Consider the following 18,385-nt stretch of genomic DNA (forward strand, 5'->3'; position numbering starts at 1 on the left):
GCCAGCCTCTAGCTGACTCAACGGTTGACCCGTCAACTTCTAGTCAATCTTTGTTTCATTTCAACTATTTACTATCTGTGATGTGTTAGATGTCTTGCTTAAGATTGATGTAAAAAAAAAAAATCCACTGGGGCTGATATGCTTGATCCATTTCTACTGCAGCGCTCTGCCCCCCTGATTGCTGAATCATCAACCCGTAACCTGACAGTTATATCTAGTACTATCTCCAAGGTTTGGAAGGCGGCCCATGTACTCCCCCTTCACAAAGGTGGTGACCCCTTGTGACCTAAATAATTATCGCCCTATTTATAAACTTTTTTGCCTAGCTAAGATATTAGAATCCTTAATTAATTCTCAGCTAAGATGTATTCTAAATGTACATCAGTGGGGTTTTAGACCAGGTCATAGCACTATCTCTGCTGCATCTCTAGTTATAAATGATGTGGTTCACTGTAAGGATAGAAGGCAACATTGTGCTGCCCTCTTCATTGACCTGTCAAAGGCTGTTGATCACTCACTGCTAATTCAGAGGCTTGGCTCAATTGGCCTAGACCAGGCTGCATGTAACTGGTAAAAAAATGACTTGACAGATAGAACTCAATGTGTATCTACTGATGGTGTTAAATCAGGCGACAGTGTGCTTTAGGACCATGCGGAGGGTTCTGAGCAGTCGGGTAGGCTGTTTGGAGTGTTTATCCAACTGGATAAAAACAAAAATGAATATAAATAAAGTTATGTCTCCCCCACCTCTAAAACCAAAGTTGCACCTATGCTGTTTACATTAACAATATTGACTTGTCTATAAAAAACTGTAACCTCCACTTGTATACAGTTGATAGTTGTTGTGTATGTGTAGTGTATTAGGATTATGTCTTTGTTAATGGTTTTTAAGTGGAACTGAAGGGATGTTTATTTTAGTTCAAAAGTAGCCATTTGTAGGGTGACGCCCCAGGGGAGACAGGTGATTGGACAGCAGAGGGAGCAACCCATATTTTTGCATTCTTTATAAGTATAGGCTGGAGGCAGAGGGGGTTGGAACAGACAGATTATTTTTGGAACACTGTTCTCCAGCCCTGCAGCAGGGTCTGTAAACGTATGCTGACATCTTGTGATATGAATACAATTTATAATCAAAGTGCAGCCTAAGCGGACTCTTTGTTTGACAGCAATAATTACCAGCATCGACGCGATACGACATATGCTATTTCCCCCAAGGTTGACCAGGCTCTATCTGAACTACAGTCTGCCTTCATGGAATTACAGAAAAACTTTATTGACCTGAAATGAGCATTGAATGCAGGGAAAACTCAGTATATGTTGTTCTCTAGTGCACATCAAAATAACTGATTTAATGTACTTTGAATGGTGTCCATATTGATTGTGTCCCTGCTTATAAATATCTGGGAATCTGGATAGATGAAAAGCTGTCTTTTAAAAAGCATATTGATGAGTTAGTTAAGAAGCTGAGAATAGAAATGGGCTTCTTCTATAGAAACAGGTCCTGCCTCTCGCTAAACAGTAGAAAGCAGATTATTCAGTCAACGTTCCTATCGGTCCTAGACTATGGTGACATCATTTACATTTACATTTACGTCATTTAGCAGACGCTCTTATCGATTTACAAATTGGTGCATTCACCTTATAGCCAGTGGAACAACCACTTTACAATTTACAATTTGTTTTATTTTATTTTTGGGGGGGTGGGGTAAGGGGGGGTAGAAGGATTACTTTATCCTATCCCAGGTATTCCTTAAAGAGGTAGGGTTTCAAGTGTCTCTGGAAGGTGGTGAGTGACTCCGCTGTCCTGGCGTCGTGAGGGAGCTTGTTCCACCATTGGGGTGCCAGAGCAACGAACAGTTTTGACTGGGCTGAGCGGGAACTGTGCTTCCGCAGAGGTAGGGGGGCCAGCAGGCCAGATGTGGATGAACACAATGCCCTCGTTTGGGTGTAGGGACTGATCAGAGCCTGAAGGTACGGAGGTGCCGTTCCCCTCACAGCTCCGTAGGCAAGCACCATGGTCTTGTAGCAGATGCGAGCTTCAACTGGAAGCCAGTGGAGTGTGCGGAGGAGCGGGGTGACGTGAGAGAACTTGGGAAGGTTGAACAGAGAGGAGAGGTGCGCTTGTGAAGTTGGAAAACATTTTGTGTACGTTTTTTTTCCCCGATTTGGTTTTAACTGCACTCTACTTTACTTACCTTAACAAAATAAGATGTATAGTTGAATATTTTAGAAATGAGTCGTCTCAATTCGCTTGCTGCTTGGCTGTATTGACGAAGGTTCCAGTGCCACTGGCAGTGGCTTCGGGAGCTGCTTGGGTTCGTCGGATCGGGAGCTGGAGAGGACAGTTTAGTCTGAGGTCATTTAAGGGCTTCGGGGACACTGGACATCGTTTTTCGGATGCATGCAGGGCACTTTCTGCCTATTGGATTATAAATAGTCAACTGTTGGTTTCAAGGGCTTTCTATTGTGATAACTGTGGGGTTAGACTGTTTGTTTTTTATAGCTCCAACGGCGCCAACGAACATTTTCAGTTTAGGACCCGGGTTTAGGTTATCTTAAAATATTATTGTATTGTGTGTATTGCCAATTGTTTGCAAGTGGATCATTCATTATTCATTCTTTTTATATACACATTCTATCTGTAGGTAAGAACCCTGGTCTCTTTGGTTTTTCTTTAGCGAGTTTAGTCATACCAGGTTTATTATGTACTGAGTGGACCTTTTCACCATACTTTTACTCTATGGATTTATCTGAGCCTGTGGTGATAGGGTTACATCAACATTATAAATATGGTGGAAACTCCCACTAGTCCATGCCTCCACCAATCCAATGCTTTTAGATTATGGGAAGTAGTGAACAAGTGCACACTTCAGGAGAAAGGAGATATTATTGGGACACATTCAGATGTTCTGTTAATCAACCACATTGGTCCATCACAAGGCTTCCTTGGTTCAAACTGTCAGATTATTGTTATGATGTTGTTGGTAGTATATAGATAATGATGTTATTGATTACAAAAATGCGAGGGGTGTATTCAGTTTTGTGAGATACTGTATGTTAGAGCAGGAGTAGGGGGGGTAGAAGTTAGAGGTCTGTTACCTGAGTCAAGATCAACAGGAGGGAGGGAGGGAGGGAGGGAGGGAGGGAGGGAGGGAGGGAGGGAGGGAGGGAGGGGGAGAGGGAGAGGGAGAGGGAGAGGGAGAGGGAGAGGTTAAATTAACATCAACAGACTAACATGCAGTCAACTGAATATCTTTTCATCACTGACTTCTAACCAGTGATGTCATCACAACCAGTAACCTTTTCCTCTCTTCCACTTTTGGTCTGGCTCAGCTTGACCTCTGACCTCTGAAATGAATGATTTCAAAAACAGACAAAGCAAAGGTATTCAATTAGATATAAACTCATCTGCAAAGAGAGTTACACATTTCCATGGAAAGGGAATGTACACTAAATGACCAAAAGTATGTGGACACCTGCTCGTCAAACATCTCATTCCAAAATCATGACCATTAGTATGAAGTTGGTCCCCCTTTGCTGCTATGACAGCCTCCACTCTTCTGGGAAGGCTTTCCACTAGATGTTGGAACATTGCTGCGGGGACTTGCTTCCATTCAGCCACAAGAGCATTAGTGAGGTAATGTTAAATATACATTGCTGCGTGGATTTTTTCCTTTGGACTGCCAGATGGTGAAGTGTGATTTATCACTCCAGAGAACGCGTTTTCAATACTCCAGAGTCCAATGGCGGCGGGCTTTATACCACTCCAGCCGATGCTTGGCATTGCTCACGGTGATCTTAGGCTTTTGTTCGGTTGCTCAACCATGAAAACCCATTTCATGAAGATCCCGACTAACAGTTATTGTGCTGACGTTGCTTCCAGAGGCAGTCTGGAACTCGTAGTGAGTGTTGCAACCGAGGACAGACGGTTTTTACACGCTACCCTCTTCAGCACTCGGCGGTCCCGTTCTGTGAGCTTGTGTGGCCTACAACTTCACGCTGAGCCGTTGTTGCTCCTAGACGTTTCCTTTCACAATAACAGAACTTACAGTTGACCAAGGCAGCTCCAGCAGGGCAGACATTTTACTAAATTACTTGTTGGAAAGGTGGCATCCTGTGACGGTGCCACGTTGAAAGTCACTGAGGTCTTCAGTATGGGCCATTCTACTGCCAATGTTTGTCTATGGAGATTGCATGGCTGTGTGCTCGATTTTATACACCTGTCAGGAAGGGGTGTGGCTGAAATAGAATCCACTAATTTGAAGGGGTGTCCACATACTTTTGTATCTATAGTGTGTGTACACACGTGTGTTGTTGCATCATACCATCGATAAGCCTATCTTCCCCATCACATTATGAAAGGTCATGTTGATGTTCATTTAACCTCTGCCTCTCTCTCTCTCTCTCTCTCTCTCTCTCTCTCTCTCTCTCTCTCTCTCTCTCTCTCTCTCTCTCTCTCTCTCTCTCTCTCTCTCTCTCTCTCTCTCTCTCTCTCTCTCTCTCTCTCTCTCTCTCTCTCTCTCTCTCTCTCTCTCTCTCTCTCTCTCTCTCTCTCTCCTCAGATCTCCAGGCTCAAAGCGTCAGTCCACCAGGTAGGTAGAGTATAAATCTACAATGATTATAGCAGTTCAATATTAGTCAACTTTATTATCCCACATGGAGAAATTCATGTGTCGATACACACCATTCTAAAACCCAATAACAAGTACTGTTTTATGGAACTACTAATACTTGTCAACCACAAAGCATTACTGCTGTTAGAATAACAGAAGCCCTGTCATAATCTGTCCTCACCACTGTGTTTTCCTCTCTGCTGTTTACAGCTGAACTCTCAGTCAGACTGGTGAATGGGACCACTTCCTGTTCTGGGACAGTGGAAGTCTTCTACAGAGGAGAGTGGTCAGGTCTATGTACTAGGTGGTGGTGGAGTATGATAGAGGCTAAGGTTGTGTGTAGAGAGCTGGGCTGTGGGAATGTTGTAGCTGAATCTAGAGGACCTCTGGTTGAAGATGGAAGAGGAGGAGCCACACTAAGGGGTTGCAGTGGAAATGAGTCTACTATTAGAGAGGAAGAGGACCTGGTTTCTGTAATGGTGAATATTATCATCATGTGATCTGTTCAGGTAAGACACTGGTAATAATGAGAGATTTGATTTGTACATTATACAAGATTAGCATATATCATGTTTTATGTTTTTTTCATTTCATTTAAAGAGAGTGAGAGATGTTAGATGTATTTAAACATTATATTTGTGTTTGTCATATTGGTTTATGGGAGATGTGCATGGGCAGATCATTGTAGTTCAGATGTTACTGAAGTGAAGCTGCCTGATGGATGTCCAGCTGTTTATTTTCTATAAAGTGAAGTGAACTTATTCCTGTCTCCTGCCTGCATTATTCCCAACCCTGTCCTGAGTGACTAAGAACCCATTTCTACCTCTTACAGTATCAAACATAGCAACCTACAATCTTTTATCCAACATATTTGTGTTTAGTCCTTGACAGTGTCATCAACAAAACGGATTGAATGTTCAACCAACTCTTTTTCTCCAGAGTCTGTGCAGCTTGTGGATGGAAATGGTCTCTGCTCTGGGAGACTGGAGGTGAAGTCCAATCAGTCCTGGGCCTCAGTGTGTGAAGCTGACTTTGACCAGCAGGATGCAGAGGTAGTCTGTGGGGAGCTTGGCTGTGGGGCTCCTGCAGCTCTACAGGGGGGGCTCTATGGAGAAGGTGAGGGTCAGACCTGGGATAAAGAGTTCCAGTGTAAAGGCAATGAGTCCCTTCTCCTGGACTGTGACACCTCAGACAGAAAAAACAACACCTGCCTACCTGGTAATGCTGTTGGACTCACCTGCTCAGGTAAGAAACAGTTTGTCACTCAATCAACATTGTTTCTCGCCTGGAGTGAAGAATATGAGTGGCAATATAGGTGTGTTTTAGTGAGAAAATAGTAAGATTACTGTCTCTCTCTCTTCTTTTCTCAGAGCCTGATGATGTGAGGCTGGTGGGAGGAGGCAGTCGCTGTGCTGGTGGAGTGGAGCAGTACGACCAGGGAGAGTGGAGGACTGTGGGAGCTAAAAACAGGGCCAAGAAGGATTTAGCTGCAGTAGTGTGTAGACAGCTGGGTTGTGGCTCCACTGTTTCAGTACTACCTGGAAACACCACTAGAGAGATTGGCGTTTACTGTTCTGGGTCTGAGCCTTCAGTGAGGGAGTGTGGGGGAATTTATGATCTCCTTCCTGGACTCACAGTGATCTGCTCAGGTAATAACAAGATACACTATATGGCCAAATGTATGTGGACATCAGTGGATTCGGCTATTTCAGCCATACCTGTTGCTGACAGGTGTATAAAATCGAGCACACAGCCATACAATTCATAGACCACCATTGGTAGTAGAATGGCCGAAGAGCTCAGTGACTTTCAACGTGGCACGTCTAGGAGCAACAGCGGCTCAGCCGTGAAGTGGTAGGCCACACAAGCTCACAGAACGGACCGCTGAAGCGCGTACAGCGTCAAAATTATCCTCGGTTGCAACACTCACTACCGAGTTCCACATTCTTTTGGTCATGTATTAAATCTCCTTCCTGGACTCACAGAGATCTGCTCAGGAAATATCAAGATATTTAAATTATATTCAACTGATTTCCTTCATTCATACAACTTCCTCTGCACCTCTCACAATGACTATTTAGCTTGTAAATCTGCATTGGAAAATAGATCACTCAGTCAAGTAGGAATCAAATACAACTTAAATATCCCAGAATGCTTTTGTATTTGAGTGTTATCTCAGTGAACGTCTCTACTCACTACCACTGTCACATGTCATGTTATTGTCATATCTAAATGAGGAAAGTAGTTGAGGAGCTACGTTTTCTTTTTCTCTCCTCTTGTTCCAGATGTCCTGCTTCAGCCTGACATCAACATATGTTGTCTCAGTGACTGTAGGCCCACTACTCATGTTGCCCTGTGAGGGAGGGTGGCTAGCACTGTTACATGCTGATGTTATTGTCATATCTATAGGAAACTAGTTGAAGAGGTTTTTCTTGTTCTCTTTTATTGTTACAGATCTCCTGGTCCAGCCTGATATCTTCCTGACTGACTCAATGGGAGGGATCTCCAGGGGCCACCAGGGGCCCGAAGTGTTTAGGGGCTACAACTTCACCATCACCTGCTCTACTCAGCCACAGTACCCAGGAGGCTCCTTCCTCCTCATGTTCACCGGCTCCAACAGAACCCAGACCCAACCAGCTGTCAATCACTCTGCTGCCTTCCTCTTCCCTGCTGCAGATGGCTCCCACCAAGGGAACTACAGCTGTGTTTATGACAATTATGTTTTCTCTCATAACTTCTCCTCTGAGAGTGAGCTCCTCACCCTCACCGTCACAGGTAACTGAACATGATCCAGACTTCTAACTTTGTCATTGACAGATTTCCCACAGATCTATGTGATGATGACCAGTCCCCTCATCAAAGGTGTTTCTGTTTGCAGCCTCTCCTCTGCCAGCCTTCATCATCAGACACGTTGTAGTGCTGCTGATCCTACTGACAGCCATCACCACCATCTACCTGTACTACAAGGTAAAGACAGTTACTCAGACGTTACAAGTCATTTAAATGTTTGTGTCTTTGAGCAGGGTTCAGATTCTACATTGGTCTATATCTGTGTTTAAGGTGTGTGATTAACCAGATGTGTATCTTTGACTTGTGTTGCACTATCTTGGGTTTGTTCTTCTGTACTGTACTGATTATGAGAGAACGAGAACGAGGGAGAGAACGAGAGGGAGAGAACGAAAAGGAGAGAACGAGAGGGAGAGAGAACGAGAGGGGGAGAGAACGAGAGGGCGAGAACGAGAGAGGGAGAGAACGAGAGGGGGAGAGAACGAGAGGGGGAGAGAACGAGAGGGGGAGAGAACGAGAGGGAGAGAGAACGAGAGGGAGAGAGAACGAGAGGGAGAGAGAACGAGAGGGAGAGAGAACGAGAGGGAGAGAGAACGAGAGGGAGAGAGAACGAGAGGGAGAGAGAACGAGAGGGAGAGAGAACGAGAGGGAGAGAGAACGAGAGGGAGAGAGAACGAGAGGGAGAGAGAACGAGGGGGAGAGAACGAGAGGGGGAGAGAACGAGAGGGGGAGAGAACGAGAGGGGGAGAGAACGAAAGGGGGAGCGACACGGACAGAGAGAGAGAGAGAGAGACAGAGAGAGAGAGAGACACCAGTGGCAAGGTGACTGTGAACATGGATGTGTATCAAACAGGCACAACGACAGTACAGGGACAAAGTATGAGCAATTCAACGGCTCATACACGAGACGTATGTGGCAGGGACTCCAGACAATCCCAGATTATAAAGGGAAAGCTAGCCACGTATGGGACACGACGCCTCGCTCCTGGACAAGATAAACACCTTCTTCTCCCGCATTGAGGATAACACAGTGACACTGACGCGGCCGCTCCCGGACAAGATAAACACCTTCTTTTCCCGCATTGAGGATAACACAGTGCCACCTCCAGGTGGTGAAGGTAGGCAGCAACACCTCTGCCACCCTGATCCTCAACACAGGGGGCCCATAGGGGTGCGTGCTCAGCCCCTTCCTGTACTCCCTGTTTACCAGTGGCTGTGTGGCCACGCACGTCTCCAACTCAATCATCAAGTTTGCTGATGACACAACAGTGGTAGGCCTGATTAACAACAACAACGAGACAGCCTACAGGGAGGAGGTGAGAGCCCTGGCGGAGTGGTGCCAGGAAAATAACCTCTCGCTCAACGTCAACAAAATGAAGGAGTTGATCGTGGACTTCAGGAGACAGCAGAGGGAGCACGCCCCCATCCACATCAACGGGGCCACAGTGGAGAGGGTGAAAAGGCTTCAAGTTCCTTGGCGTGCACATCACTGACAATCTGAAATGGTCCCTTCACACAGACAGTGTGGTGAAGAAGGCGCAACAGCACCTCTTCAACCTCAGGAGACAGAAGAAATTCGGTTTGGCCCCTAAGATCCTCATGAACTTCTACAGATGCACCACTGAGAGCATCTTGTCGAGCTGTATCACCGCCTGGTATGCAACTGCACAGAATGCATCCTCAGGGCTCTCCAGAGGGTGGCGCGATCAGCCCAACACATCACCAGAGGCACACTGCCAGCCCCCCAGGACATCTACAGCACCCGGTGTCACAGGAAAGCCAGGAAGATCATCAAGGACCTCAGCCACCCGAGCCACAGCCTGTTCACCCCGCTACCATCTAGAAGGAGGAGACAGTGTAGGTGCATTAAAACTGGGACAGAGAGACTGCGACAGCTTCTATCTCCAGGCCATCAGACTCTTAAACAATCACCACTAGCCGGCCTCCGCCCAGTACCCTGCCCTGAACTTTAGTGACTGTTACTAGCTGGCTACCACCCGGTACTCAACCCTGCACCTTAGAGACTGCTTCCCTATGTACATAGTCATGGAACACTGGTCCCTTTAATAATGTTTACATACTGTTTTACCCACTGTATATGTACAGTGCATTCAGGACGTATTCAGAGCCCTTGAATTTTGTACACATTTTGTCACGTTACAGCCTTATTCTAAAATTGATTAAATCTATTTTTTTCCTCATCAATCTACACACAATACCCCATAATGACAGTGAAAACAGGTTTTTAGAAATGTTTGCAAATGTATTGAAAAGGAAAAAAAAGAAATACCTTATTTACATAAGTATTCAGACCCTTTGCTATGAGACTCGAAATTGAGCTCAGGTGCATCCTGTTTCCATTGATCATCCTTGAGGTCTTTCTACAACTTTATTGGAGTCCACCTGTGGTAAATTCAATGTATTGGACATGATTTGGAAAGGCACACACCTGTCTATATAAGGTCCCACAGTTGACAGTGAATGTTAGCGCAAAAACCAAGCCATGAGGTCGAAGGAATTGTCGTAGAGCTCCGAGACAGGAGTGTGTCGAGGCACAGATCTGGGGAAGGGTACCAAAACATTTCTGCAGCATTGAAGGTCCCCAAGAACACTGTGGCCTCCATCATTCTTAAATGCAAGAAGTTTGGATCCACCAAGACTTTTCCTAGAGATGGTCGCCCGGCCAAACTGAGAAATCGGGGTAGAAGGGCCTTGGTCAGAGAGGTGACTAAGAACCCGATGGTCACACTGACAGAGCTCCAGAGTTCCTCTGCGGAGATGGGAGAACCTTCTAGAAGGACAACCAACTCTGCAGCACTCCACCAATCAGGCCTTTATGGTAGAGTGGCCAGACGGAAGCCACTCCTCAGTAAAAGGCACATGACAGCCCGTTTGGAGTTTGCCAAAAGACACCTAAAGACCTCAAACCATGAGAAACAAGATTCTCTGGTCTGATGAAACCAAGATTGAACTCTTTGGCCTGAATGCCAAGCGTCACGTCTGGAGGAAACCTGGCACCATCCCTATGGTGAAGCATGGTGGTGGCAGTATCATGCTGTGGGGAGGTTTTTCAGTGGCAGGGACTGGGAGACTAGTGAGGATTGAGGGAAAGATGATGAACAGAGCAAAGTACAGAGCGATCCTTCATGAAAGTCTCTGAATGTCCTTGAGTGGCCCAGCCAGAGCCTGGACTTGAACCGGATCTAACATCTCTGGAGAGACCTGAAAATAGCTATGCAGTAATGCTCCACATCCAACCTGACAGAGCTTGAGAGGATCTGCAGAGAAGAATGGGAGAAACTCCCCAAATACAGGTGTGTCAAGCTTGTAGCTTCATACCCAAGAAGTGTCAAGGCTGTAATCGCTGCCAAAGGTGCTTCAACAAAGTACTGAGTAAAGGGTCTGAATACTTATGTAAATGTGATATTTCCATTTCTTATTTTAATACATTTGCTAAATGTCTAAAAATCAGTTTTTGCTTTGTTATTATGGGGTATTGTGTGTAGATTGATGAAGAAAAAGAACTATTTAATCCATTTTAGAATAAGGCTGTAACGTAACAAGATGTGGAACAAGTCAAGGGGTCTTAGTACTTTCCGAAAGCACTGTATATCCTGTATTCTAGTCATGGCTCATCCTATATAACTACTGCTGTACACACTTTTTATATCCACATACTGGCTATACTGTCTTTACACACCATTATATGTATATATACACTGAGTATACCAAACATTAGGAACACATATTTACAGTATATATATTTATATTCCAGACTCTGACACTGATTTCTTCATTTATTGTATGTTTCTGGATTATGTGATTATTTATTTTGTTGCTAGGTATTACTGCCCTGTTGGAGCTAGAGATACAAGCATTTCGCTGCACCTTCGATAACACCTGCAAATCTGGGACAAATACATTTGATTTGATTTGAAATGTCTGACTCTTGGTGCTGTGTCTCCCTAGACCACCAGGAGGCAGAAGAGAGTGAACAGGGTGAGCAGCATGGATCTTTATGTTGATGCCAATGCCATGGAGATGGTCTCTCTGAGCTCCAGAGCTGAAGCTGGACCGGGAGAGGAGAGAGCAGCCCAGGGGACTGAGTAGGAGTAGAATGATGCTGACCCTACATGCTGATCTTAGGTTAGTTTTGTGTTTAAATCTATGGTCAGCAGTGGACTGGTGTTTAAAATGTGGTGACAAACCTTAAGTGGTTCTAATTTTAATAACATGTTCAGAATTAGTTTATCTGTCTAGAACCTTGGAAGAAATCTAAAAGAAGTGACTGCAACCACCATTATTCCTTTTAGTTAGTTTTTTGCTACCATGGGAACATGGGGTTTGGGTAACATGGGGTTTTGGTAACTTGGGGTTTGGGTAACTTGGGGTTTGGGTAACTTTGGGTTTTGGGTAACATGGGGTTTTGGGTAACATGGGGTTTGGGTAACATAGGGTTTTGGTTGGGGTAACATGGGGTTACGGGTAACATGGGGTTTTGGGTAACATGGGGTTTTATGTAACATGGGGTTTTGGGTAACATGGGGTTTGGGTAACATAGGGTTTTGGTTACGTGGGGATTGGGGTCACATGGGGTTACGGGTAACATGGGGTTTTGGGTAACATGGGGTTTGGGTAACATGGGGTTTTGGGTAACATGGGGAATGGGGTAACATGGGGATTGGGTAACATGGGGTTTGGGTAACATGGGGTTTGGGTAACATGGGGTTTTGGTAACATGGGGTTTTGGGTAACTTGGGGTTTTGGTAACATGGGGTTTTTGGTAACATGGGGTTTTGGTAACATGGGGTTTTGGTAACATGGAGTTTTTGGTAACATGGGGTTTTTGGTAACATGGGGTTTTGGTAACATGGGGTTTTGGTAACATTGGGTTTTTGGGAACATGGGGTTTTGGGTAACATGGGGTTTTGGTAACATGTGGTTTTGGTAACATGGGGTTTTGGTAACATGGGGTTTTGGGTAACATGGGGTTTTGGGTAACATGGGGTTTTGGGTAACATGGGGTTTTGGTAACATGGGGTTTTGGTAACATGGGGTTTTAATTATTTTTAGAGAGTAGCTCAATTAGGTCTGTTTTGTGTTCCAGAATGTATTGCTGCTTTTAGCTTTTGTCTTCATGTCTTTATCTTATTTAGTGTTTCTCTTAGATTCTTTATCTTGAAGTGTTTCCATTATTAGTCCATGTATTATTATAATCATCTGTTCATACTTAAATCAAGGGATCAACTTTTTCAAGTCATTTTGGTTTATTGTTGGGGATTGTTGTGTTGTTTACCTCTCATGATGTTATTGATTATAAATGTTATGATATTGATTAGGATGTAGATTATTGTTATGATGTTAGTAGTATAGAGATAATGATGTTATTCTCTTATGATCTGTGGGTTACAGAGAAAGTATAGTACTTAGTGCAGGTCTGATATACAATAGATGGTGTTGTACAAATCAATCAATCAATCAATAAGTAACGTAAATGAATATTGTTTTGTATTATATCAATGACATTAAAGTTATTGTTGACAAGTGTTAATTCTACACTGAGTATACAAAACATTAAGAACACCTGCTCTTTCCCAGACATAGACTGACCGATTTAAGATTTAAGTGTCTTTGAACAGGATATGGAAGTTGGGGCCAGGCAAACCGGTTTGAGTGTGTCAAGAACTGCAACGCTGCTGGGTATTTTACGCTCAACAGATTGCCGTGTGTATCAAGAATGTCCTCCACCCAAAGGACATCCAGCCAACTTGACATAACTGTGGGAAGCATTGGAGTCAACATGGGCCGGCTCCCCTGTTGAATGTTTTTGACACCTTGTAGAGTCCGTGCCCCGACAAATTGAGGCTGTTTTGAGGGCAAAAGGTTAGGGTGCAACGCAATATTAGGAAGATGTTTCTAATGTTTTGTACACTCAGTGGATAGTTGATGTGAGTTCAGATAATGTTTTGTTGTTATGTTATTTACCCTTTCCAGATAAAGACCTGTTGCTCTCTAAACTGCCATGTAATCACTGAATGCTTTTAAGAAACTCACAGGCTGTCAGTCTTGTGTGATTTCCCCTCCAGTTTTTTATTTCACAGTGGTCAAGGGGTTATTGATCATTAGTGATTCCATCAGTGACACCAGACATCAGCTCAGCCCAGAGGTTCAGCACTTTGACTCTTAGTGACCTCTCCCCCAGACAGACAGACAGACAGACAGACAGACAGACAGACAGACAGACAGACAGACAGACAGACAGACAGACAGACAGACAGACAGACAGACAGACAGAGCAGCAGAAGAATGTCAGAGGCAGAATTCTGCATCTTTATATCACAATAACAGCTTTTTAATGCAACTGGAGGTGGTCTGAATATCGCTCACACAGGACAACGACTCCCATTGTTAGGGGCATAGACATGAGCATCTTGTCACTATATACAGATCTCTGGACGGGTGGATACACTTTTACACCTGCTACGTTAGGTTAGATACACACAGACCATAAGACAGAGGAATGTACACAACACAACTACGAGAGGGACAGAGACAGTTGGTGAAAGTATACCTCATCTACTCTGAAGAACTAGTTAAACAATTTGTTCAGACGGTTCTGCAGTATACTTAGACAGGCTAGCTAAATCATTACATTTTAGTCATTTAGCAGACGCTCTTATCCAGAGCGACTTACAGGAGCAATTAGGGTTAAGTGCCTTGCTTAAGGGCACATCGACAGATTTTTCACCTAGTCGGCTCGGGGATTAGAACCAGCGACCTTTCGGTTACTGGCACAACGCTCTTACCCACTAAGCTACCTGCCGATGACTAGGATGACTAAAGACAGTACAGTATGGGGAACACATCCAGTGCCTTGCAAAAGTATTCATCCCCCTTGGTGTTTTTCCTATTTTGTTGCATTACAACCTGTAATTTAAATGGACCTTTATTTGGATTACATGTAATGGACATACACAAAGTAGTCCAAATTGGTGAAGTGAAATGAAAAAAATAACTTATTTCAAAAGATTCTAACGAATAAATAACAGAAAAGGGGTGCATTCATATGTATTCACCCCCTTTGCTATGATCCCCTAAAACAATCTGGTGCAACCAATTACCTTCAGAAGTCATATAATTAGTTAAATAAATTCCACCTGTGTGCAATCTGTCACATGATCTGTCACATGATCTCAGTGTATATACACCTGTTCTGAAAGGCCCCAGAGTCTGCAACACCACTAAGCAAGGGGCACCCCCAGGTAAGCGGCACCCCCAAGTAAGCGGCACCATGAAGACCAAGGAGCTCTCCAAACAGTTCAGTGACAAAGTTGTGGAGAAGTACAGATCAGGGTTGGTTGGGTTATAAAAAAATATCAGAAACTTTGAACATCCCACGGAGCACCATTAAATCCATTATTAAAAAATGGAACGAATATGGCACCACAACAAACTTGCCAGTAGAGGGCCGCCCACCAAAACTCACAGACGAGGCAAGGAGGGCATTAATCAGAGAGGCAACAAAGATACCAAAGATAACCCTGAAGGAGCTGCAAAGCTCCACAGCGGAGATTGGAGTCTCTGTCCATAGGACCACTTTAAGCCATACACTCCACAGAGCTGGGCTTTATGGAAGAGTGGCCAGAAAAAGCCATTGCTTAAAGAAAAAAATAAGCAACCACGTTTCGTTTTCACCAAAGGCATGTGGGAGACCCAAACATATGGAAGAAGGTACTCTGGTCAGATGAGACTAAAATTGAACTTTTTGGCCATCAAGGAAAATGTCTGGCGCAAACGCAACACCTCTCATCACCCCGAGAACACCATCACCACATTGAAGCATGGTGGTGGCAATATCATGCTGTGGGGATGTTTTTCATCGGCAGGGACTGGGAAACTGGTCACAATTGAAGGAGTGATGGATGGCGCTAAATACAGGGAAATTCTTGAGGGAAACCTGTTTCAGTCTTCCAGAGATTTGAGACTGGGATGGAGGTTCACCTTCCAGCTGGACAATGACCCTAAGCATACTGCTAAAGCAACACTGAAGTGGTTTAAGGAGAAACATTTAAATGTCTTGGAATGGCCTAGTCAAAGCCCAGACCTCAATCCAATTGAGAATCTGTGGTATGACTTAAAGATTGCTGTACACCAGCGGAACCCATCCAACTTGAAGGAGCTGGAGCAGTTTTGCCTTGAAGAATGGGCAAATGTCTTGTTTGTTTCACAATAAAACATGTTTTTACATCTTCAAAGTGGTAGGCATGTTGTGGAAATGAAACGTTACAAACCCCCCAAAAATCAATTTTAATTCCAGGTTGTAAGGCAACAAAATAAGAAAAATTCCAAGGGGGGTTAATAGTTTCGCAAGACACTGTACACAACTGAAATATTTGATTATTTCATAGTCATTTCCTATTTTGTTTTGTTTTGTTTTGGCAATTTAATGTTCACAGTTTTTTGTTTTGAAATTTCCCTTAAAAATTATTTGATAATGCATTTCATGTTTTTTTTTAATTATCGAATTCGACAACCGTTATTTTTTTTGGGTAATCGAACCGAAACCGAACAGACCTAAAAAAGCACTAATTTCTCAGCATTAACACACACACACACACACACACACACACACACACACACACACACACACACACACACACACACACACACACACACACACCTTTTGATTGTCGTTTCAAAAGCAAGTTTTGTTTTAAAATTCTTAAAACAAAGACAGATTAGATGTTGTGGGACATAAATGTTCAATTATACCAATGTCATTAGTTCCTCCATTTAGCTGTATAGTGTCCTATTAGCATTTAGCTGTATAGTGACCTATTAGCATTTAGCTGTATAGTGACCTATTAGCATTTAGCTGTATAGTGACCTATTAGCATTTAGCTGTATAGTGACCTATTAGCATTTAGCTGTATAGTGTCCTATTAGCATTTAGCTGTATAGTGTCCTATTAGCATTTAGCTGTATAGTGTCCTATTAGCATTTAGCTGTATAGTGTCCTATTAGCATTTAGCTGTATAGTGACCTATTAGCATTTAGCTGTATAGTGACCTATTAGCATTTAGCTGTATAGTGACCTATTAGCATTTAGCTGTATAGTGACCTATTAGCATTTAGCTGTATAGTGACCTATTAGCATTTAGCTGTATAGTGTCCTATTAGCATTTAGCTGTATAGTGTCCTATTAGCATTTAGCTGTATAGTGTCCTATTAGCATTTAGCTGTATAGTGTCCTATTAGCATTTAGCTGTATAGTGTATAGCCCCGTGGGCCCTGGTCAATAGTAGTGAGTGCTCTATATAGGGAACAGGGTACCATTGAATATAGGGTGAAGTTTTCCCTACACGCTGATCTTGGGTTAGTTTTGCATTTCCCCCACTAATGGATAAGGTTAGGATTGGGGGAGGAGAAGCTGATCCTAGATCTGTACCTCGGGGCTGTACAGTCTTCAAATCAAATCAAATCAAATTTTATTGGTCACATGGGCCGAATACAACAGGTGCAGACCTTACAGTGAAATGCTTACTTACAGCCCTTAACCAACAGTGCATTTATTTTAAACAAAAAAAGTACAAATAAAAACAACAACAAAAAAAGTGTTGAGAAAAAAAAGAGCAGAAGTAAAATAAAGTGACAGTAGGGAGGCTATATATACAGGGGGATACCGTTGCAGAGTCAATGTGCGGGGGCACCGGCTAGTTGAGGTAGTTGAAGTAATATGTACATGTGGGTAGAGTTAAAGTGACTATGCATAAATACTTAACAGAGTAGCAGCAGCGTAAAAAGGATGGGGTGGGGGGGCAGTGCAAATAGTCCGGGTAGCCATGATTTTCTGTTCAGGAGTCTTATGGCTTGGGGGTAGAAGCTGTTGAGAAGTATTTTGGACCTAGACTTGGCACTCCGGTACTGCTTGCCGTGCGGTAGCAGAGAGAACAGTCTATGACTAGGGTGGCTGGAGTCTTTGACAATTTTGAGGGCCTTCCTCTGACACCGCCTGGTATAGAGGTCCTGGATGGCAGGAAGCTTTGCCCCAGTGATGTACTGGGCCGTACGCACTACCCTCTGTAGTGCCTTGCGGTCGGAGGCCAAGCAGTTGCCATACCAGGCGGTGATGCAACCAGTCAGGATGCTCTCGATGGTGCAGCTGTAGAATTTTTTGAGGATCTGAGGACCAATGCCAAATCTTTTTAGTCTCCTGAGGGGGAATAGGCTTTGTCGTGCCCTCTTCACGACTGTCTTGGTGTGTTTGGACCATGATAGTTCGTTGGTGATGTGGACACCAAGGAACTTGAAGCTCTCAACCTGTTCCACTACAGCCCCGTCCACTACAGCCCCGTCTTCACTGCAGTTTGGTGGAGTGTGAAAGATGAAAAATGAAATATTTCCCTCTGCTGGCCAGAGAACAATATTACACCTCAGGCCTACATGTACAGTACTGCATCATCCTGTCAGCCAGTTACACCATTACCCAGACACTCTGGGAGAATCTCAGCCAGTTACACCATTACCCAGACACTCTGGGAGAATCTCAGCCAGTTACACCATGACCCAGACACTCAGGGAGAATCTCAGCCAGTTACACCATGACCCAGACACTCAGGGAGAATCTCAGCCAGTGACACCATGACCCAGACACTCTGGGAGAATCTCAGCCAGTTACACCATGACCCAGACACTCTGGGAGAATCTCAGCCAGTTACACCATGACCCAGACACTCTGGGAGAATCTCATCCAGTTACACCATGACCCAGACACTCTGGGAGAATCTAGGCCAGTTACACCATTACCAGACACTCTCTGACGGGGCCCATGTCCACCTCTCTGACGGGCCCTTTGTCCTTCTCTCATACGGGGCCCATGTCCTCCTCTCTGACGGGCCCCATGTCCTCCTCTCTGACGGGGCCTATGTCCTCCTCTCTGACGGGGCCCATGTCCACCTCTCTGACGGGCCCCTTGTCCTCCTCTC

General features: G+C 44.2%; 1 protein-coding gene across 1 annotated transcript; it reads left to right on the top strand.

Moving 5' to 3' along the window:
* Positions 1-6,250: 6,250 nt before the first annotated feature.
* On the top strand, positions 6,251-7,685 carry LOC311121909 (uncharacterized protein; the record flags this gene model as incomplete). Its single annotated transcript, XM_084196343.1, has 4 exons — positions 6,251-6,262; positions 7,068-7,388; positions 7,492-7,580; positions 7,674-7,685. The coding sequence occupies exons 2-4, from the start codon at positions 7,106-7,108 to the stop codon at positions 7,683-7,685; spliced, it is 384 nt and encodes a 127-aa protein (XP_084052469.1). The 5' UTR covers positions 6,251-6,262; positions 7,068-7,105.
* Between the last annotated feature and the right edge of the window lie 10,700 nt (positions 7,686-18,385).

This window comes from Coregonus lavaretus, assembly GCF_964263955.1.
Source record: "Coregonus lavaretus genome assembly, contig: HAP1_SCAFFOLD_2886, whole genome shotgun sequence".
Taxonomy (NCBI): Eukaryota; Metazoa; Chordata; class Actinopteri; order Salmoniformes; family Salmonidae; genus Coregonus; species Coregonus lavaretus.